Here is a 27,935-nt window from a genome sequence, read left to right as displayed (position 1 = left end):
GACATCTTCTGTCATCCGAGCAGACTGTCATCTTCTCTGCTCTCATTTTAATGTGTACTTACGTGGTGTGTAGTTTAAGTTTCAGCATCAACAGAATCACAAGTCAATTCAATCGATGAAGTTATTAAAATACAATTTAAAAAATTCATTGATTTAAAAAGCGTTAAAATAGTTATTTGAATACATTTAAAGGGAAAAGTTGATTCACATTTGAAATTAATGTACATTGAAAAGTCTATAACAAAAATTTAAAACGTAATTATGAATAAACTGCTGGTCCATTTCTTGGTGGTGACAGTTCTCATATATAAAGGTACATCTTTGAGCTACAAAATAATTGCAATCGTCGCTGCAACGATTAAAGGGCAAACTAATAATATTTTTATTAATTGGGCTAATTTTGTTTAATAAGATGTCGTCCAAAAAATATATTCTTATTATATAAGCACGAATTTGTTGTGCGCAAGTCAGCAAATACTCTATACAATGGTCGCCCTTCATCACTAAAATTTAAGCTGCATCTGCATATTATAGGGAATGTGTTCGTGTGTATGTAGGTCAAAGTTTACATTTTGAATCTTGGAAAAAAATTTTTATGAAAACAAAGAATTTAGCCTTAAAGAGGCTAGCTTAGGCTCAGGTGCATATGTATGTATATGTACAAATACATTTACGCATGTGTGTGTGTGTGTGTATATACGTGCTGTAACGAATCTTTCTCTAATTTAAAGGAAAATGCAATTTATCGATTCTAGCGTATTCCCTTTTGTCACTAAATTTGCATGCTTTTTTCTTATTTTTGTACAATTTATTGTATTAATTTTACTTTCATTTTCCAGTTATTTCCGTACCAACACAAACGCAAACAGAGGTTCCTCAAGATGACGAAGATGAAGATTGGGATGAAGATGACGACTCGTCTGAGGTTGATGATGATGGACGAGTTTACAAGAATCCTAGAAATTCACCATCCACTGAGTGTCCCAGAGATGAAGAGCAGGCAACACTTCTTGGGCAAAAATGTTTAAGAAAATGCTCTTCGGATGAGGATTGTAAAAGTAAAAAGAAAAAGTGCCTATGTGACGGTGTATGTGGAATGTCCTGTATCAAGCCAGGTGAGCACTGCCGAATTGCTACGAAAAAGTAAAAATATTTATAAAGTGTGTATGTATGTATTGAAAAAAAAAATGTTATTCCTACAGATAGAGAATGCCCTGAGTTGGCACAACCTTCACTAGGTCAGGTATCCGTTGCAGGCAGGCATTTCGGAGCGCGTGCCACGTATTCATGCCCCCATGGTTATCATGTTGTCGGACTACAAAGTCGTCTCTGTCAAGCGGATGGAAATTGGGCGGGAGCCGAACCAGCTTGCAAGCAAAATAGTAAGTGACAAACATTTTTAAATTGTACGTAATTTGCCCACAAAGAGGAGTCAAAGTGGGCAAGTAGTTGTTTACAATAAATATTATGCGATTTGGAAGAATCTTTGTGTCCCAAGCTGACTAAATCAATGATATATGATTAAATCTGAGGAGTGCCAAACCATGAGACAAATACTAGCCCAAACAGTGATCCAACTTCTGAAGTAAATCATGAAAATCGAAACGAATAATGCTCTTGTTAAATAGCACACATTACTAGGAATTATCTAACCGTCTTTTCTTATGTCAATAGGATATGTCATACATACTATGTCTAGCAATAATATCACCGTACATAAAAAAATATTTATGATGCACCCAACTTTATTAACTCAGAAAATATACGCGATATTTCAGCTGGGTAACAGAAAATATATTTACAGACACTGTAAGTACAGTATGTGTAAGTGTATTGTGCCCACGACAGTATGCCGTTCTGGTCTCATCCATAACCTTATGCTTTGTTTACATCGATCCTAAATGAGTATTGTGATTCAAAAATCTCTCTTCGGCTAATCATTTTTGTAAACCATATTAAGAGACATTAATGATACTTTTCATAAATTATGATACTTATCCATTACCTTATGCTTTGTTTACCTCGATCCTAATAAAAATTATAACAATAAATTCCGTAAGCGTTAAGAAGTTAAGGTATTATTGAGACTGTTTATATTATTCTGGCTTTGAGAAGTCAAACACAATAAAATCCATAAAACACAAATTTGTGTTACATATGTATGTGTAAACATAACATTATACAATATGACATATGGGGATGCTGATCGACTAACATTGAGATTGATATTACCATATCGCAGAAGTGCACGATGTAATGCTGGGGGCCGACCGAACCGAATATTTAACGCATATCCTACAGGTATTAGGTTGTGTGGTCGTTCAAACTGCAGACAAACTCAAACTGTTGTTTTTTATAACCACGGGAGCTTCTCAGTAAGCAGTGTCGAACCTTCGAATGCATGAAAGATCTTAGAAAAATTATTTTCTGTTCAGAGGCGGCAAAACACTGAAAGGGCCCTCATATGTAGAATAACGAGACACACACAATATATGTAAGTAGACGGGGCCTGCACACATCTCAAGAATATAATATTATTGTAAAAGCTGTTTAAAATAGTTACATGTAAATAAAGTTGTATTACTATTTTTTTATTAATCTTTTAAAACTATATTTTCGATATGGAATATTAGCAATTGATTTACATTTACTTCTCTATCCACAGTTTACTGTCTCAAGCCACCGCAAATAGAGCACGCCCGCCATTCCGCCTTGCCCGAGCAGGAGACCTTCGATCTCGACTCTACGGTTCAATATCATTGTCACACTGGTTACGTCACAAATGGATTTCCTCGCGCTAAATGTCTTGCTATTGATGGCCAGGCCAGCTGGTACGGACCGGATATACAATGCGAACGTAATGTCTATTCTAAAACCAAAGACGATAGACTTTTTCCAATATTTCTTTTCGGTTTTTTACTTCTTTTTTGCAGCAAGATCTTGTGGACAACCACCGGATCCAGCTTACGGCTGGCACGCTGGCGAGTGCTACACCTTCGGTTGTAAGATTAGTTACAATTGTGGCAACAACTATGAATTGGTGGGCAAACATGAGCGCTATTGCCAGTCAGATGGATCCTGGGTGCCAAAGGAACTGCCCACATGTGTTTGTAAGTAAAATAAATATAAAGCGATTACCTTAATTTTCTAAAAATTTAACATTATTATTTTTAAATATTTTTTGTATTAGCGAAAAATGATAATAATACCGTCGTAGCAAACAAACCACTATAAAAGCAGTTACAGAAATTCCAAAAACTATGTCAATAGAGTTATAAAATGCCAATCAAAAAGCCAAAAAGAAAAGAAAAACAAAAACCAAAATAAGAAAACATCGAATAGTTAATTTGTCTCTGTGAACTCTTTCAGCAAAACACATAAATGCAATATTTGTTGCTTGCAGAAAATCTCTTCAATCTCTAATTGTTGTTAGGTTTAAATGTTCAATAAACAATGTTACAAATAAAGTTACCGCAAATATATACATATATATAAACGAAAAAAAGTTGTTTTATTCTTAGTTACATTTGGCTAGAAATTCATCTAAAACTTCCACTTGTTTTCTATTTTAATACTTTTCCAATTTGCGGTAACTTTTTGGTGATGTTTGAACAGTTTTAACATTTTCATATGTATAAAAAAACATTAATTAACAGACACTAGTATACATATATACAATATTTGCATACCTTTGGTTCAACAACAACTAATTTTTAACCACTTGACTCCTTTACTTTTCAAAGCTTAGGTGAAGTGGAGATCACCTACCACCACCTACCATCTGCTTCCTGCTTGTATCTTTGAGTATTTCAGTGGGGGATTTGTATAAAATCCTCCCATAAATATTAATACATCAAATAAGAAAATATTTATAGGTTTTCTTATAATAGGGGTATTCACTCCCAGCTGCAATGAAATAACATTTGCCGTTAGGAGTAGGCTTAAAACTGTAACCATTTGCGAAACAACATTACGACGCATGCCTCAAATAGGAGGGGAAGCTCGGCCAAACAGCCAAAAAGGGTGTAAGCGGGTGTACCACCTTGATCAAAAAGTTTCCGGAATATGTTCAAAAAATTCAAAATAAAAGTTTGTCCCTCAAAAGTGTTATTATTGCCTTCGAAATACTCCCCATCAGTTGCAACGCACTTATGCCAACGTTTGCTCCAGCTCTCGCAACATTTCTGGAACTCTATTTTCGGTATAGCCATCAGAACCGTCTTTGATTTTTCCATTACTTCCTTTCAGCTGTTAAAATGCGTGTGGGTGTTTGACTCAATCAAACAGAAAAAAGCACAGTGAGCCATATCAGGTGAATTCGATGGCTGTTGGATGGTATTCGTTTCGTTCTTGGTAAACAATTTAGGGATAATAATGGCACTGTGGGACGGGGCGTTATCATGGTGTAAAAATCACTAGTCCTTTCCTTTTCTTTTTTTGGAAATTCCTTCAAGTAAGCATCTCATAACGCCTGATTTTCATTAAAATTATTTAAAATGAAGAAGTCAGTATATATTTTTTTTAAATTGGCATACAGTTTAATTATGCATTAAAATAATATAAACATTTTTTTTTAATCATTTAAAATGGCGGATGTACACTCAATTCTTCCAGGAAGGTCACAGCGGGGCTTCTCAAATGCTTAAAAAAATGAATTTTGGGGCGAATTTTCCTACTATTTTTGCTTCGAAAAAATTATTTTTTCGAAAAATTTTCGCCAACTTGTAAATTCACATAGAAAGTAATATCATAAACAAGATGTGTGCAAAATTTTAGGGAAATCGGTCAATTTTCGAGTTTTCGTGTACGCCAATTCTAAAAATATAGTTTTGAGAAAAACTCGTCTAAAGTCGGCAACGTAACTATACCTCTCCCAGCGCTCGAACGCAAAGAATAGAGTCGCCACGGTTGACGATCTATAATATAAGAAATACTAAAATTTACGTTCTAAAATTTGTTTGACATATTCTTAAAGGACTATATTAACATTTTATAAAAAAAAAAAAATTTACAGGTATCTGTCCCCTTAAAATAACTTTTAGGTGTCGCTATCTAGGTTTGAAAAAATTTATTACTGCCCATTTATCACTTATAAAAATTCATAGTCGTCGCCAAATGGATCTGCCATGTAATATCAGGTTCCAAATATTGTGATTTGTTTAAATTTTTGCGGAATAGGTGTAACAGTTTGCAAATTTTTCGTAAGTTTAAATACGTAACACAGGTTTTCAAATAATTATCTTGACAAATACCAAGAAATTCTGTTTGGGAGGGAGTTTTTTCTGGATTCCTGAGCTCAAATGCATTTCTCAAATTTTTCCTGTAATAAAATATATCAATTTGTTTTTCAAAGCCTGGTAGCGATACAGAAAAATTGTTTTAAGATTTCGAAAGCTCGGTTAATTCCTTTATTTTGCACACACGATATTAGATTTAAGTTCACATGGGAGGAATTACGCGCAGGCAGTGCTCAGGCTCGAGTCTCCGTGCATGAAACACCAAATAATAGAAAACGTTGTTCCTAATAGCGGTGGCCCCTCGGCAGGCAATGGCAAACCTTCGAGTATGTTTCTGTCATGTAAAAGTTGCTCAATATCTGCGGTTCGGAGTGGGCTTAAAACTGTAGTTCCCTCCATTTGTAGAACAACAACAGCGCGCGCCACAAATAAGAAAAAGAGTTCAGCCAAACAACCAAAAATGGTGTAAGCGGCAATTATACGAGTATGAGCATATATGAGTATTAGTATCAAACAAGCTGACAGACGGCAAAAAAATCTATCTCTTTGGTAAAGAGGTGTGAGTTAATTTCTGACAAACGGCAAATTATTTCAGGATACCATAAGCCCTATTCAATTGATTGGTGCCAAATGTGACTATTACAATTGACTGCAGCAAATTAAGATGCTGTGACGACCATAAATAGATGGATAGGTAGTTGGTTTTATAAACCGGAAAAAGTGACAAAATTGTATATAAAAGCAGAAGGCCAATATATTGGTTTATAAAAGCTATTTGTCACAAAATATTCATTGGAAAAAGTAAATTTGTAAAAAGGTAATTTTTTTTCGACTATCTGGAGGGTGTTTGTACAATCTGTCCAATAGAAGCGTGACCTTCAAAAAGCCAATTTAGAGTTCCATTATAAAAAAATTGCTACATTCTTGTTGCTAAATCCTTTTCGCAATACGGGCTGTGTAATTTGTCAGTTTTTTGATAAATTTAGAAAGCATGCGTTGTTTTTATAAAATGAGTTCCGCGTATAAAGAACGATTTCCTATGTACACACCCTAAAGCTCCAAAAATGTTACGAGTTTCTGCAGTAAAATATTTGAAGAAGTCGAAGGCGTTCATAAATAAATGGATGCCATGGCCGGACGAGGCCCAAAGCAAGATCAGAAGATCATTGATGTTTTTTGTGACAAAACCGAAATTATAAAGCCGAAGCAATTTTAGGGAAAAGTGATGTTAATGTACCCAAAGACACGATTCGAGGACATTTCGTGCAGAAGACCTCAAATTCCGGAGCACATTGAACAAACCGTTTCTCACTATGACTCGTTGGAAAAATACCCCCTTCGCATGGGCTAAGGCAAATTCAGAACTGATCTGGGCAAACGCAATGTTAACGGATGAATCTTCCTTTTCAGCGAATTGTTGCACATGTCGGTCTTGGTGGACTTCTTGTAATCGGCAACTTCAATGAACTGTAAAGCATTCAGTTAAGGGGCTCATTAGTCAGTTAAGCCCCTCATGTTTCGGGCTGCTTCTCCAAAAAAGGATTGGATTTGTTTGCGTTAACCGCCGATTTGAATGAAGTTGTCATAAATAAAACTTACCAAAAAGAATTATTACCGTTTTGTTTTCTAAGGAGCTTTTTCATGGCTAAAATGATGGTGCGGAATTCGGCTGAATCTTCCAAGTGACATGACAGCCAAAGTCCTCCTCACAATTTTCTCTTTCACCATAGTTAAAGAGCAAACCTGGTAAATTTATTATCCTTCATTTTTCAAGCATTTTTATTACAATTTATGTACGATTTGGTATTTTGATCAACATATCGCGCATGTGTAACAACTTAGTGAAATAACGGTATATCAAATCATCATAGCAAACGATACCAAAAATAGATATATAAAAACACTGACTTGACAACTGAGATAAGCATTTATTTTGTTTTTGTATTTTTGTTTTTGCTTGCTTTGGTGGATTTATAAAGTTTACCGTTACGAAGTGCTGGTAATTAAGTAAAAGTACATTCACATATGCAGTAATTACCAATAAATCCACAAAATTAATCTACCCGTTCACATGTGGCAGATTATTTGCAAAACTGACAATCAGCTGTCAATACTTGAAAGGTTTTTCGTCATACAAATTGATTTGGTGGAATATTTTGGAGTTTTTGGTTTGTTTAATTATCATTAACGGTATAAAGAAAAGAAAAGGAGAAGGAATAGTTAATTTAATTGCGCAATTGGCTGCTTATAATAAACAGTTGGATGAAATCCGTAAACGACGCTTACTGAGGCTTCAAAAAATTATGTCAGCAATACGCATTTGAAATTCGACATTAAATTTTATAATAAGTAATAAGAGGAGAAAGCGTTTATGGACACACGTTTTTTCTGTTATATGAATACATAATTAATAATATTGAAAATTTTGAAAATTTTAACATAATTATGTATACAAACCTGTTTTTTTGCCGGCGTCCATTTTATTTAGTTTTTACTTTGACATTTCTTTTTATATTCGTTGTTGTTGTTTTTTTCTTTCTCTTTTTAATTCAGATCCATTTCGTTAGATCTAGGTATACCAGCAAACTTTTTATCTCTACGTCAGAGATTTTATTAATTTGCTGTAAGAAGGGATTGCCGAAAGAGCAAAGTCTTGCTTTAGCTCGACCTGGACATTCGCATAGATAGTGGAAGAGACTTTCTTTCACCCCTTCCGCTTCACATCTTCTACAGATGGGATTGAAAGGGAGGTTAAGTCTGGCTGCGGGATCCCCTGCTTTCCAGTGACCAGTAACGGTTGCAGTTAAGTGTTTGGCCGAGAGCATCCTAACAAATAATTCGCGCTATGGATGTTGTACGACGGCCATGTTGTTCTTGTAGCACCACACGTATTTATTTGGTTTCACCTTCTTTCGGCTAAAGCAGAGTAGTACGAAGCAATGGATGTTTTTATTTTGTTACAAGACGTAGTCACCTCCACCGCCTCTGTTATGTCTAATGTCGAACCTTTTCTTGCTAGCTCATCTGCCACTTCATTACCCTCTATGTTCCTATGACCGGGAACCCATATCCGAGTAATTTAAAACCAGTAGCCAAGCAGCTCTAGTTCCTCTGTGCACTATAAAACTAACTTACATTTGTAAAAACACAGAGTTGTATTTAAAAATTGTGGTAATAATCTAGGATTATTTTATAATTTTAGATTTCGAGAGAGAATTTTTGTATGGGTAAACTCGCTTTTTAATTACAGATTGGAAGTTAAGCTCGAAAAAGTAGATAATCTACTTATATGTGAAAGTATCATAAGATCATCAAATTATTTTGAAAGACTTCTTCTTCTTCTTAGCGTCACAGCCCTTGGTTAACCATTGCTTCCTTCACAGCTTCCCTCCAACATTGGACGCGCATTTTCGTAAGATCAGCTTCCACATCTTCTAGTCACCTTTTCCTCGGGCGTCCCCGTTTTCTTTTTCCAATTGGGCGAAGATCTAGTGCATTTCTCGTTGATCGCCACATGTCCCAGCCATCAAAGTCGTTAACACTTAATCAATCTTATTATAGTTTCTTCCTTAACTATGTATTCCAGTTCGGCATTTTGTCTAATGCAATAAGTGCCATCTGCCAGTCTAAGCGAACCGTAGATCTTTCGGAGCACTCTTCTTTCAAAGCACATTAGCTGTTTTGTCTCGTTAGCTTTTAGCGTCCATAGTTCACAGCCATACGAGTATATAAGCACAGGTCGTACGAGTATGAGTGCTTTATACATTCTTAATTTTTGCTTACGCAGTAATATTTTAGATTTGAGCAATTTAAGATTCGCATTATATAAAAGCATATTTTGAAAGGCTACAAATTCAATAAGAAGCGATGGTTTTAATTAAGGAAGTGCAAATAACTTGCACATTTTAGAATGTCAGTTAGTAGTTGTTAGTTTTCTTGACAAACTCTTTGTACTAGTTATACTTAATAGCATGTTTGTAATTTGCAAATATGCTAAAAAAATATTATTAATAAAAAATAATATTGTACTAATACAAATTGTACAACCTGTATATCTCTTATTCAAGTGGTTACATCCGTTATATGTCCAACACCCGAGAATCCGCGCAACGGCAAAGCTACATATACCACCACCGCCTATAACTCTGTGGTAAGCTACGAATGCCGTTACGGTTACACCTTGGTAGGAGAAACTAGTAGTAGATGTGGTGCCGATCGGAAATGGAGTGGAACCCTTCCTACATGCAAAGGTATAAATAAATTGATTAGACTTAATAAAATACATATATAATAAATCCCCACATACATATGCACTAACACATACTTGCATATATAATACCGGTTTTAGAAATTAACTGCGGCAACCCGGGTGTACTTTATAATGGCTGGATTGAAAATATCGAAGCTGGTACTGGGCTTGGAGCTAGTATAATCTTTCGATGTCAGCCGGAAATGTTAATACAAGGCCATTCATCGAGTGTATGTCAAATTGATGGTCGTTGGCGTAACCCCTTGCCCGAATGTTTGGCACCATGTGTTGTACCAGCCATTTCTCAAGGTTACGTTATACCTGTTGAAATCATCACAGATGAAAATGGCACCACCATTATAACACCAACAACGACGCAAAGTCCATCAACATCGAGCAGCGGCGTGGAAAAAGTCAAACATGGTACTGCTTTGGAGGTGAAGTGCGACGAAAACTATGAATTTCCGGTGTCATTGTTGAGTCCTCCGACGTGTAATAACGGAACTTGGAGTATTATACCTCGCTGTGTGCCTGCCCGTTGTAAGAATATGCCGAGGACACCAAAGCATGGTATGGTGCTCGCCCCAAAGACGGAACATGGCATGAAAGCTAGATTTAAATGTAAGGATGGCTTTAAACTGATCAGCCCCGAGGGTAAGGATGTAACCGATCCAAATGAATACGTGCTGACGTGCTCATTCGGCAATTGGACTGGTGAAACTCCTCAGTGCCAAGAAGTGTTTTGCTCATTCCCCGGTTACATTCCAAATGGAAAAGTGTTGCTTGTTGGGAATATGGGACTCTATGATTACAGGCCGTATGTGAAAAAGGTTCGCAAACGACAGCAACACAATTGTAGTTAATATAAAATTCCACAATACTTTTTTGAAGTTTCCATAAAAAATATATACTCTTTATAGATCGTTAATAACAAGCAAATAATGTACGACTGTGACAAGGGATATGTTTTAGAGGTGGGTCCACCGGGTGCTACGTGCGTTGGCGGCAAATGGCGGCCTTTGGAGCTACCACAATGCTTACTGGGGCAACATCCGAGACTGCGATGGAATCGTAAAAGACGATCTATAGAATTACGCTATCTACGATCTCAATACTTATTACGCAACAAAAGAGATTTGCGACGAAAACTAGATGAGATAATAAACGAAAGCGCACACCAACCATTAAAAGCGATTGCTGTGGGAATTGGTAAGAGTTTACCTTTATTTACTTTTACCTTTTCATATGTAAATTATTTTTAAGAACTATTTTTATATGAAAAAAAGGATATAGTGAGCAAGCACACTTACGTTTAAGCGGTTGTACTACGAGCAGCCAACCCGGCTCATCGAATATTCCCATAAAGCCGAATATCCTTGGTTCGAAGGTAATGCTGTGTATTTGATGAGAGCAGAATAGTGTAATGTATTATGAGCTACTAAAGCTGGGTTAAATCATTAATGGGGAGCGCTGCCGACAGCAACTCATCAAATTAAAACGAGCATTGAACTAAAATCGTTCGGATGGGCAATGAGGTAGAAGTTATTGATTTTCCGTCATGACAATGATCGGCCGCATGTTTCGACGAATGGGAAGTAGTGTGGTATTTAAGGTTTCAAAATTTTATTAATGTACTTTTTCGAGCAAAACAAAGTAAGCTCTTGGGCAAAAAAAAAGATAATTGTACTTAAAGTATCATCATGGGAAGTCTTACCCCCATACGCCCTTTAGCCCAGACATCGCCCCTTCTGACTACCATTCGTTTCGATCAAAGCAGAATGACTGGTCCAGAATACATACGCTTCAGTTGATGGCTTCAAAAATTGGGTCGTTATTGACCTCTGAAGAGATGACCGATTCGGTGCTCCCTCAAATATAAAAAATGTCGTAGCTATCGAAGGGAAATACTTTGAATAAAATCAAAGTTCTCGGAACGACCGCAAGGAGATGCTCTCAGTCCACTATTTGGAGGTCTACTTTTATTGGTTAGGTTGCCATATCTGTGGTTAACATTCCCATCAAAATTTTATCGCCATTGCTTGATATTTGTAAATGTTACGCCATCTTAAGTAAATTTAGTTTAAAAATGGATTTGAAGTTGCAACAATGAGTTTGTATTACATTTTGTGTGGATTCAATGGCAAATTACCCATCAGAGAGCTAGCACAGGATCCGTTTCCATTACATATAAATACATTCAGGATAGTTTAAATAATGAGTTGGGGTTGCGCCGTTTTGCTATAAAGTTGATCCCAAAGGAGACATTATTACTGGGTTTACGAGACGTGGGTTTATGAATACGACATGAGACATGAAGCGAGTGACTGAAGAGCTCCAAATGAACCAAGATCAAAAAACCACGTCGTTTTCTGTCAAAAAAGAAACCTATGCTGACTATTTGTTATGGGTTACAACGGTATTGTAAGCTACGAATTTCTGCCAAAAGGTTAGATAATAAATAAGGTACATTATTTGGGCGTTATGAGATGTTTACGTGGAAAAATTCGCCAAAAAATTAAGAATTTGGGAAAAAACAACTCGTGGAGTGCCATAATTATCCGTGAATTTTAGACCAAGAACGAAACGAATACAGTCCAACAGCCATCGAATTCACCTGATATGGCTTCCAGCGATTTTTTCAGTTTGATCGAGTCAAAAAACAACTACGGGACAGGCGTTTTAACAGCCAAAAAGAAGTAATGGAAAAAGCAAAGACAGCTTTGATGGCTGTACCGAAAATAGAGTTGATTGAACATAACATACAATAACATAACATAACATAACATAACATAACATAACATAACATAACATAACATAACATAACATAACATAACATAACATAACATAACATAACATAATATAACATAACATAACATAACATAACATAACATAACATAACATAACATAACATAACATAACATAACATAACATAACATAACATAACATAACATAACATAACATAACATAACATAACATAACATAACATAACATAACATAACATAACATAACATAACATAACATAACATAACATAACATAACATAACATAACATAACATAACATAACATAACATAACATAACATAACATAACATAACAAAACATAACATAACATAACATAACATAACATAACTTAACATAACATAACATAACATAACATAACATAACATAACTTAACATAACATAACGTATCATAACATAACATGCTGTTCAAGCAAGGTAACGACGCATGAGCAAGATAACGACGCATTTTTTGGTGCGTGCAGCCGGCTACATAGAATTATAAGACGTTATCACGTCAAAAAATAATAATAATATTAAAACAACAGGTATTATTAACAAACTTGGTTTTATTTTAAATTTTTCAAGTAAATCAAATTAATAATAATCAATAAGAAGGCATATGCAAATACAAATACGTGAATTTATATATGTACATATGCGCATATACATACACATATACGCTCACTTAAGTAGGGGAGAGCAAGATGTCGAACGTTGCCGTTCGTTTGCTTTGTTTGCTTTGTCGTTCGCTCCGCGCTTTCGCTTGCAGTTCATTCAAGGTAACGGCAATGAGCAAGGTAACGACAAATGAGCAAAGTAACGGCAATGAGCAAGGTAACACTAATGAGCAAGGTAACGACACATTTTTTCGTGCGTGCAGCCTGTTAAATCGAATTATAAGACGTTATCACGTCAAAAATTATTGCACATCCAATACTACAGTACTTTGTCACAATCAAATATCTTACAAATTAAAAAAAAACTCAACTCTATACAATCTATCTTTTTATACATATGTATGCATGTAGTAGAATCCCTTTATTGCTAATGATGCAATGTTTGAACAAATTGCCATTCTCTTATTGTTTTCAGATACCAATAACGCTCCCAGAACTAGAATTAAACGAAATCCTTCTGAGATTGATCAGGCATACTCCAAGTATTATCAGAAGATCAAACAAAAATATCAAAATTATGTAAAGAATTTATTGGGCTATAGTAGATTGCAAAATCCGGCGGATTTTCGTAATCCCGCCAAAAAGATACAAGTACAAGATGGGCGTTGGTACAACACCTATACTAGTCCCGACTTACTCACGCGGTACAAAGCTACGCACAAGTCGCGAACGTCGAATAATGATTTTTTAAGTCTGGAGAATGAGGAACACGAATTACTAGGACATCAGGTGTCTGCCAAGATACCACTCCCTAATATCAACCAAAATTCTCGTTATAACGCACATAAACCGAACCACAATGAGAATGTCTTATACGGCGGCAATTCTGCGAGTTATTTTTTTAACGACTTTCGAAATTCGCCGCAAACTCAAAACGAAACAGATTTGATAGAACAACTCAAATCACAGATTGTACGAAGACGACGCAAACGTAGCAATACCAATCAGTTGACACCGCCTCCGCTTACACCTGATGATGACACAGTTGACCCAATTGAATCCAAAGAAGGCAGAAAACGTTTACGTGGTCCCTGTGAGGATCTGAATTGGGAACAATTCGCAAATGTTACTGTTGTGAGACCCGGTAAAGCACCTGGTCGCAATAGCGTGGGCATTATGCTTCATTTAGAATGCAATGCCGGTTTTAAGCTGAACATAAAAGGCGAAAATACGACTGCGCGTTGCATACGCGGTATTTGGAAACCTGATACGCCCAAGTGCCTTTCAGGTAATGTCCAGGAAAGTCCTTTACACTAATCTTAAACAAATTGATTTATATTAACTAAATGCATTGCAGCACCATGTTTGGTGCCGGCAGTGGAGAATGGAAGGTACTATAGAGTGGAAGCACAAACGAAAATGCTTGCCGATAAACTCTCACTATCACCATTAACAACATATGAAGAAATCGAGTCAAACGAATTTATAACACTCGAATGCGATGATGGTTTTAATATCCAGGTAAGAAAGGTCTCTATGTCAAATTGTATACCAAAAATTTCGTATACCTTAAATATCTTTCGATCTTACAGGGGTCTGCACAACTGCGTTGTGCGCATGGCAGTTGGTCCGTGAATGCATTTTCAGAATGTGTCTCCATACCTTGTACGCTACCAGCTCTACCGGGTATAATATATGAGGTAAAGATTTTGTGAAATACCATGAAGATTTACCATGAATAGCAAATCAAATATTCTCTAAAGGGTGGCTATCGTCCAGGTCTGACAATAGGGCACGGCAGCACGGTAACTGCGCATTGTGATCATTCAACGAATGTCATGCCCATTGAAATGAGCTGTAATAAAGGTAACTTAAGCCCACAAGCTATACACTGTGAGACGGGTCAACGCAAATCACGTGAGGAAGTGCCATCTGAGCTACATACAAACTCGAAATCGAATAATGTAATAACATTAAACCTTGATAATTCGGAGTCTGAAGACGTGGCTAATGCAACGGAAGAAAACGTAACAGAAGAATCGAAAATGTGTGGTCCTCCCAGCATATCCGATGGCGCGTTGGTTTACAAGTAAATATTTCTTTTATTTTTACTTCTTCTTCTTCTTAATTGGCGCGATAACCGCTTACGCGATTTTGGCCGAGATTAACAAAGCGCGCCAGTCGTTTCTTTCTCGTGCTAACCGGCGCCAATTGGACACACCAAGTGAAGCCAAGTCCTTCTCCACCTGATCTTTCCAACGCAGAGGAGGCCTTCCTCTTCCTCTGCTACCACCAGCTGGTACCGCATCGAATACTTTCAAAGCCGGAGCGTTTGTATCCATTCGGACGACATGACCCAGCCAACGAAGCCGCTGGATCTTTATTCGCTGCGCTATGTCTATGTCGTCGTAAAGCTCATACAGCTCATCGTTCCATCGTCTGCGATATTCGCCGTTGCCAACGTGCAAAGGTCCAAAAATCTTACGCAGAATCTTTCTCTCGAACACTCCAAGCGTCGCTTCATCGGATGTTGTCATCGTCCAAGCTTCTGCGCCATACGTTAGGACGGGCATGATGAGAGTCTTGTAGAGTGTTAGTTTTGTTCGTCGAGAGAGGACTTTACTGCTCAATTGCCTACTTAGTCCAAAGTAGCACTTGTTGGCAAGAGAGATTCTACGTTGGATTTCAAGGCTGACATTGTTATCGGTGTTAATGCTGGTTCCTAAATACACGAAGTCTTTTACAACCTCAAAATTATAACTGTCAACAGTGACGTGGGTGCCGATACGCGAGTGCGCCGACTGTTTGTTTGAAGACAGGAGGTACTTCGTTTTGTCCTCGTTCACCACCAAACCCATTCGCTTTGCCTCTTTATCCAGTTTAGAGAAGGCAGAACTAACAGCGCGGTTGTTAAGGCCGATGATGTCAATATCATCGGCATACGCCAGCAATTGTACGCTCTTATAAAAAATTGTGCCTGAGCGATTAAGTTCTGCGGCTCGTACGATGCTCTCCAACATCAGGTTAAAGAAGTCACACGACAGCGAGTCACCCTGTCTGAAACCTCGTTTGGTATCAAACGGCTCGGAGAGGTCCTTCCCAATTCTGACGGCGCTGCTGGTGTTGAGCAACGTCATCTTACATAGCCGTATTAGTTTTGCGGGGATACCAAATTCAGACATGGCGGCATACAGGTAACCTTTAACAGTACTAAAGTATCGTTGTTGGCCTAAATCGAAGCTGGTTTATTCACAAAGCATTTATACTTTATATACCTCCACAAATAAAAGTCCTAGGGTGGGATATCACACGATCTTGGTGGCCAGTCCACTGGCTCACCGAAACGGAGACGCAGTAAATCCATTATTTCACGGGTTGTATGGCAAGTAGCGCCGTCTTGTTGGAGAGATTGTTGTGGAGATCACGAGCTTAAATTTCCGGCATGAAAAAGTCGTTTATCATGGTGCGATAGCGTTCACCATTCACTGTTACATTGGCGCCAGCCTCATCTTTGAAGAAATATGAGCCGATGATTCCTCCAGTCCATACGCCGCACCAAACGGTTTTTTTCAGTGGATGTAATGGCTGTCCTTGAATGGCTTCGGGTTGCTCTTCAGCCCAAATATGGCAATTTTGTTTATTGGCATAGCCCTTGAACCCAAAATGGGTCTCATCGCTGAACACCATAAGCTCGCCTGAGCGCGCGATTAACACTTTTCACTGAGCGTCGAATTTCGTAATACAATTGTACGATTTGTAAACGTTGGTGATAAAATGTAATGATTCAATGAGTCACGCGTGATCTGTCAAAAAACCCCTATTGGATAAAGTACCTCCAATCTGATCACTATTTATTATAGGGTAACGCCATTCATTCCGCCGATCAATTCGAGCCCGCCTCTTACCTGTGACTAAGAGCAGTTTAAGAACGGAAGCCAAACTCCAATGAGCGAACCCGAGAGCAAAACGATTGGGCGTTATGCTTTCCCTTTGAGTACACATAGTACAACTGAAACTTTCTTCGATTTAGTAAATGGTACTTTGTTCCTAATTCAGTGTGGCCCATTACAGTATAGACCTAATCCAGCTAAGAGGATATTCTCTTTTTTTACATTATTAGCGCTAGAGAACTAGAGTATTATAACTTTGCATAACAACTTCTACTACCTATAACAAGACATCTTATTTGTAAAGTTTCCTATTTATCATCTTGATTGCCTACATTAATCGTTTAGATGATTTTGAGCTACTTTGATCAGTTTGATAGTCAAAAGTTCCACAGCTCATCGTTGAAGCATCGCCAGCTACTTAAATCTACGGCAAAACTTTTTTATTGAACTCTCCAAGGGCTACCTCATCGCTTATAGGTCTATAAACTGTAGATTTTTTCCATATATTCGTGGTCATATCTCTTCAGTTGCCTACACAGTCTAAAGAAGGATTCGTTGCTAATGTTATTAACTATCTGGCACTCGGTAATTAATGCAGATTCTCAGTGCTGTACATATACAAGAATCACAATATAAAAATTGCAGAGGTATGGCCACCTTCAGATCGTTAACCGATTCTCAGCAATTTTGAAGTAATCAGCTGATTGGCTGACGTAATCGGGGTCAAGAGAGCGGTTTGTTTACGAGGTCTGGTATTCCAAACAAAAATTGTGAGAGTAACTTCGCTGAGAGTAACATATTTGCTTCGATGGGAGTGTCCCGACTATTTGTTTAACATTGACTATTTGTTTGTCTTTCATTCGCATCACTTCTAAGGGAGTCACTTGAGTGAGTAATATTATATTTCATTCTTTACCTTCCCATGAACGGCTGAGTAAGCTTGGCAAATATGAACGCTCGTTAAGACTACTTCCAGTTAGCTTTTAAATAAAAATGTATGCAGATGTTAAGCTAAGGTTCACGTTCCGTAATCCGTAAGATTTCGTGTTGTGCAGATTAGGTTCAACAGTAATCTTCGATATTTTCCACTTTCTACTCATTACAGCAGTTATGTCAAAAGTCATTAAAAGAGAAGTCCATCCTCTTAAGGTTGGAGCCATTAAGTAACCATTAAGATCTGTGTACTAAGTCTAGCGAGTTAGTTAAAGTCTGTTTACGAGTCTGACGTATTACTTTAACCTTGTTATCCCACATGGATAGTCAATTGCGTTTGCAATGAAAGCAGAACAAAGCCAATAATTTAAAGCAATTAAAGTGATGTCCATATTTTGTGCAAAGTTTACTAGGTGTAAATAGGTTCATTCACTTTCATCCCAAGGAACCCGTACAACCTTTATAGTGCAGTGAGAAGTCAGATATTTGAGATACTTCCAACAATCATGGTTAACGAAGTTGTCTGCCTGCACTGAACCAAGTATACATACATACATATGTATTTCACAAGTGATGCCAATGTATAAGCAATATCTTTCTTTAGAAATACTGACCTCTCCGATGTGGAAGGCGTATACGAAAGCGGCACAGAAATATTCTTCAATTGCATACCAAGTGCTGCGGGAGAAAGAAACACATGGAAGATTATATGCGATAATGGGCAATGGATTGGACGTTCCTACAATTGCGGTAAGTATTAAATGATAAATGCCTTATACGAAATTTATGTAAAAGAAAGCTTGCTTGAAAGCATATAGCTTTCAAAACAATTTAGATAAAGCAGCTCCATTCGATCATTCGTGGATAAAAAAATCGAAGAAATGACAAAACATTTAGATTGGTATTTGTCGAGAAGAAGAATATATAGAAAGATTTAAGAGTTAAAAAGTAAAAAATGTCCTCTCTTTAGAAAAGCAAAGAGAAACTTTCTAATTACCATTCCAGACCAGGGAGTGATCGGAAATAATTATTTTACTTTCGGTTCAAGCGACTTTCGACCTCAGTCAGATATCGATGGCTGGTAAATATAATCGCGATGATGACGAGCAAACGTGGAAAGAGGACATCTAGTGTGGGCCGAATACTGCTCACCGGTAGATGTGGTCTGCCATGTCTACAACATCAAATTTGCTATATAAAAATGAGTTCGGGACACCCATACTAACCGAAGAGCAAACACTGAAAGAATACAGAAGGTGGCGACATCCGCAAACCATTATTCGGCTCTCGGCGAATTTTAAGGAATCACACGATTTGTAACAGAGACCGGCAAAAACTGAGCTTGTACTGGTCATATCAAAAAATCAACGCAGTCAATGCCCATGTTATTTCGTTGTCGACTGTACAACCACGGATGATAGATGTATTCTCTCCACCGTGTGAACAACTACTGATTGGGCAACTGTAAGAACTGTGATGATCAGGCATAATTCTGCTGTCGAGTCCCCTCTGACGTGGCAGTTACTCTCACAATTTTGCTTCGGATGGACACATCTTGTATTCTATCATTCTGTAAGGAAAACCACTCAATTCCCACTGTTAGTCTGGGGGAGCATTGTTCCGCAAAACGACACGCAGTAAGGTGTTGCAGGGGTATATTTTGACTCGAGGTAGGGCAAAACTAACTACTTATACGATATTTTTCTAGCAATTGGTTTAGTTATTAAATGGCCTAGTGACAGGTACAGTTCTTAATTGCTTATTGAATGACTTCTTAAAACCATTTAACAAAAATTCGGACTACTTTTAAGCGATGTTGGTGAGTAAGTCAAGAAGTTACGAGGGTCGTTTCAAAAGTCCGTGCAAAGCCAGAGAGATGGCACTACTGTTTGTTGCCCAATTTGAAGAAATAGCTGGTGGGAAAAAGATATTATTCAAACGAGGAGTTGATTGCAGAAACGAATGGCTATTTATCGTACTTGGACGAATTTTATTATTCGGGAGGGGTCAAGAAACTAGAACAGTGTTAGACGAAGGACAAAGGTTTAAAAGAAAAAAATAAAAACTTTACCCCAAAAAATTAATTACTTTTTATTTTTGCTCGGACTTTACAAGCGACCGTCGTAAACAATGCGTTCTGAATCCTTTGTATAATCCCAACATTGCCCACCAATTTGAAGACAATTCTGACGGGTGGTTGGTTAGTTGGTGGGTTGGATTCATCCAGAATCCAAAAAACAGCTATTCCGCCACTTTGTTGCCACATCCTCGTTACCAACTTGTTTAATGTGCTTTTCGAGACGCTCGAACAATGGTTTGCCCAGGGTTAACAATCTCTCCTTCCATAGGGCAGGGCATTCATAGAGGAAAAGGAAAATATTTTCCTTTTTCTCTGGTTGTTTACAACTGTGACAGTGTATATTGTGAGGTATGCGGCTGCTTGTTCTCCGACAGACCAAAAGCCAGTTATGACTGCCGTGAGTCTCCAATGATGATGATGTTTATCAATGATGAACTTTGTTTGAGGTTGTAGGTGGGCCATAACATTCTGCTAATTTTTGCATGTATTCTGATCTCTCCATCTACAATCGTCGATTCGGAGATGGCTGGACATATATTAGTTTCATTATTGATGAGTCATTCATCAAACCAGTCATCTATAATATATTATATGTATTACTTAACTCTGGGCAATGTACGCCCATAGTATCATTTTCAGACGAGACTTCGCAGAAAGTTATTTTGTTTAAATGAATTTGTTGCCAATTGCATCTTGCTTTATTTAGGTGTGTTCAATAGTCATCTCGCAATGAGTTATATATCATGGGGCGCAGCTTATAGTGGATGCTGTGGTGGATGTTGTAATTTGAATAACTTTTTAATCATAATCGACGGTTATTTTACCTTGGGCTGACTGGAACCGACAATAGTATTGGGTATTATTGTAAGTTATCTATCGGAACTGCAGTTTCGAAATCCATCGCATAAAATTTGTATTAACTGCAAAGCTCTTTGAAACAACAAGCCGCGGGTATCCCAATAATCTACTTATATAGAGTATCCAATAAAAATGTAGTAAGAATATACATAAATCCACACACAATTGCATTAATAAATAACTTTATCTTTATTTTTTTTTCAGCGAACGGTACTTGTTTGTTTAAGAATAATGAACCCAACGTAGTGAGTTTTTATAATGATCTTGAAATTCGGGAAGATGTTGTTGAATTCCCTCCTGGTGCCACCATAATATCAAGGTAGGTAACCAATTCAAGCATTCGCTTATTTTATGAATAGGTTTACATACATATACATAAATATATTTAGGGCGGAACCGGACTTCAGCTCTAATTTTTTTGGGAAAATTAATTAATTTGTTATTTTACGATTCTATCATCATCTTAAAAAGTAATACATACACTTGCCGCCATTGAAATCATCCCACCATTATTAGCTCAACTGAAATAACATTTATCATTGTATTTTTGAAAATGAATGAATTTCCGGATAAGAAAGAGAGGTTCCAGGATAATTGCTTTGTAAAGACAGTTAAGTTTCCTCAAAGTTAAATAATTTGGGATTAATTGTATCTTCAATTTCGCGTCCACATGTCTATTACTGTAGATAAAAATCGGAAAAGATTTTAATTTTTTACCGGTAATTTTTAATAATCCGACGGTGTACATTTCAAACAGAAAAAAGGAATCGCGATTATTCATGAAGTATAAAAGATATATATTTAAGAAAAATTTTATATAAAAGTATGTGCAAAACTACGAGTCGTAATTACTCAATAAGTCCATGGTTGTCGACTATAGCCTGGCATCTTCTCAGCATGCCTTGATCCTTGAACTTGACGCATGAGTTGCTTTAAATCGTGGACTGGCTTTCCGACAAAATGCGTTTTCATAGTTCCCCAAACATTTTCAATGGGGTTGGCGTCTAAGGACCATAACTGTGAGGCCATTTTCTTGTTTTGTTGTTTCTCAAAGTGTTTTTCTGAGAGCAGTGGTTTTGATGATGTGGAACGATAGGATATGTTCGCCTGTTTTGTCGTCAACGCTTCAAGCCGCACTCGGAAAATTCATCAACATTTTTGTACACGTTATACCGCTGAGTCCACATCGCAACAAACTTTTTTGATTTTTTAAGGGGGGGGTAGGGTCACAAAATCGAAATTTTTTTTCTTCACTCATCTTATAGTAAATCATTTCAAGAATGTTGTGTCAAAATTTTAAGTGGATCGGAGTAGAACTCTCAAAGTTATAGCCATTGTAGGCACTCTACCTCGAATGCGGAGCATCGATAGATGCTTGGCAATTCCCAAGGGCTCGGCTGTCGGCTTCATTTTTCCAAACGCGTTTTTCCCGAAACGACTTCTTAAAAGTCGGTGCCAATCACAACTCCGAAACTATTAAATCGATTCTTTTCAAATTTGGCACACGTTTTCTAAATCACTTACAAATATGGCGAAATTTTTCGCCAAAAATGCTCGTTTTGCGTTTTTTTGCCACCAAAACTATATTACAAAACTGAAAAAAAAAAATTTTATTAAAGGGGGGGGGGGGGAGCATTACGTCATACTTTAACTGAAAAATTCGACTTTTTTAGTTTCAGATGATTCTACGACGAATGCCGATTGGCACCGCAGAGCACCTCTCGAAAAACATATCTCCAAAAAAACTGTCATGGGCTTATTTGTCAATATTTTATTATTAATATTTTTTAAAAACTTATTGAAAAGATATACAATAACATGCAACTGATTTTATTAAAGTATCTTAAGCCATATTTCTGTAAAAAATTCAAAAAAAAGTGTTTTTTTAGCGTTCGAATGTGTGCATAAAAATACCGCCTCGAAATGCTTCGCGTACTTCTCACTCACTTTTGTTTGGTTGCGTTTACGGAAAAGTTTCGAACGACACTAACCTGAGTTGGCACCGGCGTCGTAGCCCTTGAGTGGGACTATTACGCAGCGAAAAGCAGAACGAAATATATCTTGAAGTTACAAAAAAAAAACCGGTTCTTTTCTTTTGACACAGACTGTAATTTAGACTATTGCTTCCCAAAGTTTCGAAAAATCGAAATACCACTTGCAATTTGCTTATTTTATAATCAGAAAGATCGAATATTCGCACCGTTGTTAAATCTATAAGTAGATAATAAGAAAATTATGTTTTGCCTTTTTGTTTCTTGCCCAAATGGCAAAATGAAATATTTACATACATACTCGTATAACATATTCCATTTTCTTATACGCATATTTAGATGTGTGGACATAGGAAAGTTCTCAATGGTCGGCAGTAATGAGAGGACTTGCATACATTCCGAATGGACGGGCAATAAGCCAGCATGCCATGGATTGAATCAGGAAAATGACTATGCTAGTATGGAAATTGAAAACATACCAAAGCATATTCATATTTTTAATTTTAACTGTTTTGCATTATAGTGGAAAAAGCACCCACTATACTATTTAGACATCAAAATGGACCGATTGCGCAGAGTAACGATGGAAAACTCATTGTCTACCCGGGTACAACCTTACATATGGAATGTCTTTGGATGAGGCGATTTGGCAATCCGAAATGGAATGTTAGCCATGAATTCAGGTAAATTGTATTTAAATGAAAAAGGATTTCGGGTTTCATCAAATATTTTTTGAGACTCAATTTTGTTCTTAGCTAAGATTTGGATTTACTAGAACTTAATGTTTGCATAAGTAATTAAAATGGATTTAAAACTCAGACCCTAAATTTTATTGCATGCATTCCGTTTCCCTGTTTTTAGAAATTATTCCGAAGGTTGGGTCACCGAGGCGGATGAGGGTCGTGATGCAACTTTAGAATATCGACTAACCATTTTTAATGCAATTGACGAAGATACTGGAGTTTATTCCTGTCAAACACCAGCTCGACATGAACACTCCGTGGAAGTGGTCGTTAAATCTATTAATTGTCCAGAAATTCCACAACGTCGTGGTCTTATTGTAAATACAAATGACACTAAATTAAGTACGCGCGTTTTGCTCTCCTGTGCAAATGGTAATTCCTTGATTGGGGCATCAGAGCTGTTTTGTCTTCCTAGCGGTAATTGGAGTGCGCCACTTCCAGTATGCGAGAGTGTTGAATGTGGCGATATTCCGTTACCGAACAATATTAGTTCACCGAGAGTGGCGGTGTTGTCGCGTGAGGTTGGTGGAAGAGCGGCATTTTCATGTGCTTCAGGTTATGGTTTACGCGGTCCCGCTGAAGCTATTTGTTTGCCAACCGGAGAATGGGCAACGCCCTTTCCAACGTGCGTGGAGGTGCAATGCGATAATCCAGGTGCCCCACTAAATGGATATGCACAAGGATCCGCTCCATATCGTGCTGGAGATGTTGTGCAATTTAATTGTAATCCAGAGTACATGATGCAAGGACAGCCCATAATAGCTTGTCAAGACAATGGACGTTGGTCCGGAGGACTACCTAAATGTGTGCAAGCCTGTTCATATCCTGGTATAATTTAGATAACTTACTTTCTGTCCAAGTCCATATGTTTATGTACATACACACATATTTTCCCCCACAGGCACTGCTATCAGCGGTCGCATGTCTTCGGTCAAGTTCTATTATGCAATAGGAGAAAGTATTACATTCACCTGCGATGCCGGCCTTGAATTGCGTGGTGCAAAGGTGCTTAAGTGTTTGAAAAACGGAAAGTGGTCCAGCGCTATACCCACATGCGTCACAGCCGATCAAGCGAACAAGCATCTGAATATCATGGGCTAATGAGAAAGTGTAATACCAACACTAGAAAAATATATTCTTACAGAATAAAAAGTTTTTCGATTCCTTCCGGGCGAAAATTAAAAACCAAATGTCGATTGAATTGTAAACGCTTAGCGGTTTTAATAAAAGTAACCAAAAATAATCATTTGAAAATAAGAGATCCAATTGTGTGTACTGTGATCTTCTCACCATCACTGAGCATGAGAAATGCTGGAATATCTATCATTAATTATTCACCTAAAATTAACGCCGATTAGAGCCAAAAATGACAGATACCAGGTTTTCTCGTTAAGTATGGTGAGAAAAAATTTTTATTGAGGGGAACTTTGGATTCTACGACATTCGTTTTGTATTTCACAAAATTTAGCTTTAGCTTAGTGAAACACAAAACAAGTGACGTCGGCATATCTGTCAAATTCGCTCAGAACCGAATAACGGTATGCTAGGTAGTACACCTCTAAAAATCGTTTCACCATGGATTAGAGCTACCAAGTTTAGCCAGATCATTTACATATATAGCAGTAATATTTCCACAAAAGAAGATGCCCACATACACGGAAAGGTTATATATTTGTAGTTGTAGAGTTCTCAAAGCCCATTAGTATTTCGTACTTGCCGATGCTGACCTTTGGAGAACCTGTTCTCACGACCACGCCTCTGTCAACCCACATAATACACACATACATATATATGTGTGCAATAAAAAACCTGTAGAAAATTTTTTTTTTTCTTTTTCATTGTTAAAGGATTTTACATCTCCATTACCTAGTCAGTCGTAAAACTTGTTGGCAAGATTAATAGGTTCATATTCGTTTCTTACTCTCTTCTTCCAGATAGACAAAGCCATTTACTTCCTCGAAATTTTAACTGTGATCTAAGAGCTACACACGACGGTATGCACGATTGCATAATAGCATGAAAAGCAAAAATCCTATACTGAAATATTCGAGTACCAGAGTTCTCTTCACATTCTTCTTCTTCTTAATTGGCGCGATAACTGCTTAAACGATTTTGGTCGAGTTTAACAAAGTGCGCCAGTCGTTACTTTCTTGTGCTAACCGGCGCCAGTTGGACACGCCAAGTGAAGCAAAGTCCTGATCTTTTCAACGCAGACAACGCCCTTCTCTTTTTCTGCTACCACTAGCTGGTACCACATTGAATGCTTTCAGAGCCGAGCGTTTGTATCAATTCGGGCGACATGACCCAGCCAATAAGTTCGCTGGATCTTTATTTGCTGCGTTATGTTTATGTCGTCGTAAAGCTCATTGTTACAACGCCTACGATACTCGCCGTCACCTACGACACTCACCGTCCAAGCTTCTGCACCATACGTTAGGACGGATGTGATAAGAGCCTTGTAGAGTGCCAGTTTTATTCGTCGAGGGAGGACTTTACTACGCAATTGCCTACTTAGTTCAAAGTAGCACTTGTTGGATAGAGAATATCTCCGCTGAATTTCGAGACTGACATCGTTCTCGGTGTTAATGCTGGTTCCTAGATAAGCGAAGACTCTTTCAACTTCGAAATCTTACCTGTCAAGTGACATGGGTGGCGAAAGACGAGTTCGCGGACTATTTGTTTGATGACAGGAGTTACTTCATTTGATCCTATTTCACCACCAAACCCATTCGCTTTGTTTCTTTATCCAGTTTAGAAAACAGAACTAACAGCGCGGTTGCTAAGACCGATGATCAGTATCATCGGTATACACGAACAATTATACGCTCTTATAAAAAAATGTGCCTATGTCACACGACAGCGAGTCACCCGGCCTGAAACCTTGTTTTGTATCAAACGGCTCGGAGAGGTACTTCTCAATTCTGACGGCGCTGCTGGTATTGATCACAGTCATTGTACATAACCATATTAGTTTCGCGGCATATACATAAGTAACTCCTTTTCGTAGTGTTGAATGCAGCTTTGAAATCGACGAAAATTTGGTTTGTGTCGGTTCTCCTTTCATGGGTCTTTTCCAAAACTACAGGAAAACGCCCCGGTGTTAAAACCTTCTGTATACCACCAAACTTTCTGGTAGAATTTTCGGGCGTTCTTCCTATTGGCCATCATCTCATGCTCATCGCACTCACGTAATTCAGCCTCTCGTTTCTTATTTCTGATTTTTTTGCGCGGCAGTATGACATTCCTTGTCGTACCGACCGAGCTCGCAGAAATCCGATCTCTTCTTCGGCGGCGATACATAAGGAACGAGAAATGTTGCTCCATTACTCGTGCATGCCAGATTGTTGGACAGTACTCTCTGAGAGCAGGAGTGAGAATCGGGTGGCGAATCTTCTGGCTGTATATTGCGATTGCAGCTGTGTGTGTGTAAGTCGGTTGCAACAAGGTAATGATCGGAGTCGATATAGCATCCTCGAGTCGTACGTACATCTAGAATACTAGAAGCGTGTCTTTCATCTATCACAACATGATTGATCTGGTTTCGCGTTTTTCGATCAGAAGACATCCACTTTGCTCGGTGTATATTTTTATGTTGGAATCTGGTGCTGCAGACTACCATGTTTCGAGCCCCGACGAAGTCGAAGTCCGTAGCCAGATGGAGGATGGTTCCATACGTAGAAGTCCACGCAGGTGGGGAAAGTTACTAATTGCCATTCACTTGGGAGTGGCTAGGACGATTCTTCTGCATATGGTTCAAGCAGCTCACAACTTCCGGGCTTAGCCCAAGAATCCACTGGGTAGCTTCAGAACACCCGTTCGAGAGCGAGCTAATGTGAGAAACCGAAGCAGCCCTGGATAGCTGGTTACTCGCTGGGCTTAGGACCCGGCACGTTAAGATCCCCCCAATGAAAACGGAAACGAATCCTCGGATGAAAACTACTTAAAAAGCTATTTACACGTACAAAATTTCTCTGGCGATATCCGAGATGTTTAAATATTCTTAGATTGTAAAAGGTTTTTTTCCGTACAACCCTGTGTTTTCTGTGTTATCGATAATTATTATTAGGAATGTTAGGAGAAATGTCAGAATAAAAACTAAATAAAATGGGAGCCGGAAAAGAAAAGTGGTTTGTAGACATAATTTTAATGAAATTTTTGTTAGATATTATTAGTAAATTTCATGCAGTAATAGCCAACTCACTCTATTCAAATTACAAACCTCCAACTAAGTTTAACGGTGTTGCGAATTTATTCAAGTTGCCTAATACGAGTAAAAGATATAAATTCTTTAATATTCTGATTTCTAAAAACCCCGTTTTTGACAGTATCTCTTCTAATAAAAGGGAACTCGCTGATACAATGAACAATCCGAAATACAAATAGTTTCATTTATATAATAACTTTATTTTTTAATAACACAAAATATTCCATAACAAGTAAATGATTGAATGAAAGTATGAATGAAAGTGCGGATGCACTTAATACTTAAAGAGTGTTGTGCATCAAAGAATTTAGGAAATTCAGGGTACAGAGACGTCAGTTCGACGTCAAATTGTA

General features: G+C 37.7%; 2 protein-coding genes across 6 annotated transcripts in view; one reads left to right on the top strand and one right to left on the bottom strand.

Annotated features, from left to right (window-relative positions):
- Nucleotides 1–27,935, bottom strand: part of LOC129247844 (uncharacterized) — a 78,625-nt gene that overhangs the window by 22,476 nt on the left and 28,214 nt on the right. The window lies entirely within an intron of this gene.
- On the top strand, nt 28–24,637 carry LOC129247841 (protein lev-9). 5 transcript variants are annotated; one of them, XM_054887183.1, is made up of 18 exons: nt 28–313; nt 840–1,115; nt 1,203–1,382; nt 2,666–2,857; nt 2,934–3,110; nt 9,305–9,487; nt 9,586–10,316; nt 10,407–10,695; nt 13,359–14,171; nt 14,241–14,404; nt 14,476–14,583; nt 14,647–14,972; nt 18,311–18,456; nt 20,849–20,963; nt 22,975–23,093; nt 23,159–23,318; nt 23,497–24,206; nt 24,280–24,637. In XM_054887183.1, the coding sequence occupies exons 1-18, from the start codon at nt 262–264 to the stop codon at nt 24,477–24,479; spliced, it is 4,941 nt and encodes a 1,646-aa protein (XP_054743158.1). In that variant the 5' UTR covers nt 28–261; the 3' UTR covers nt 24,480–24,637. The 5 variants fall into 5 exon arrangements, with proteins under 5 accessions (XP_054743158.1, XP_054743156.1, XP_054743155.1 ...); XM_054887181.1 differs by having other exon boundaries at nt 14,241–14,413; XM_054887180.1 differs by having other exon boundaries at nt 13,359–14,186.

This window comes from Anastrepha obliqua, chromosome 5 (genome assembly GCF_027943255.1).
Source record: "Anastrepha obliqua isolate idAnaObli1 chromosome 5, idAnaObli1_1.0, whole genome shotgun sequence".
NCBI classification, from domain to species: Eukaryota; Metazoa; Arthropoda; class Insecta; order Diptera; family Tephritidae; genus Anastrepha; species Anastrepha obliqua.
The sequence above is the reverse complement of the archived record's forward strand: the minus strand, read 5'-3'. Positions and strand labels throughout refer to the sequence as shown.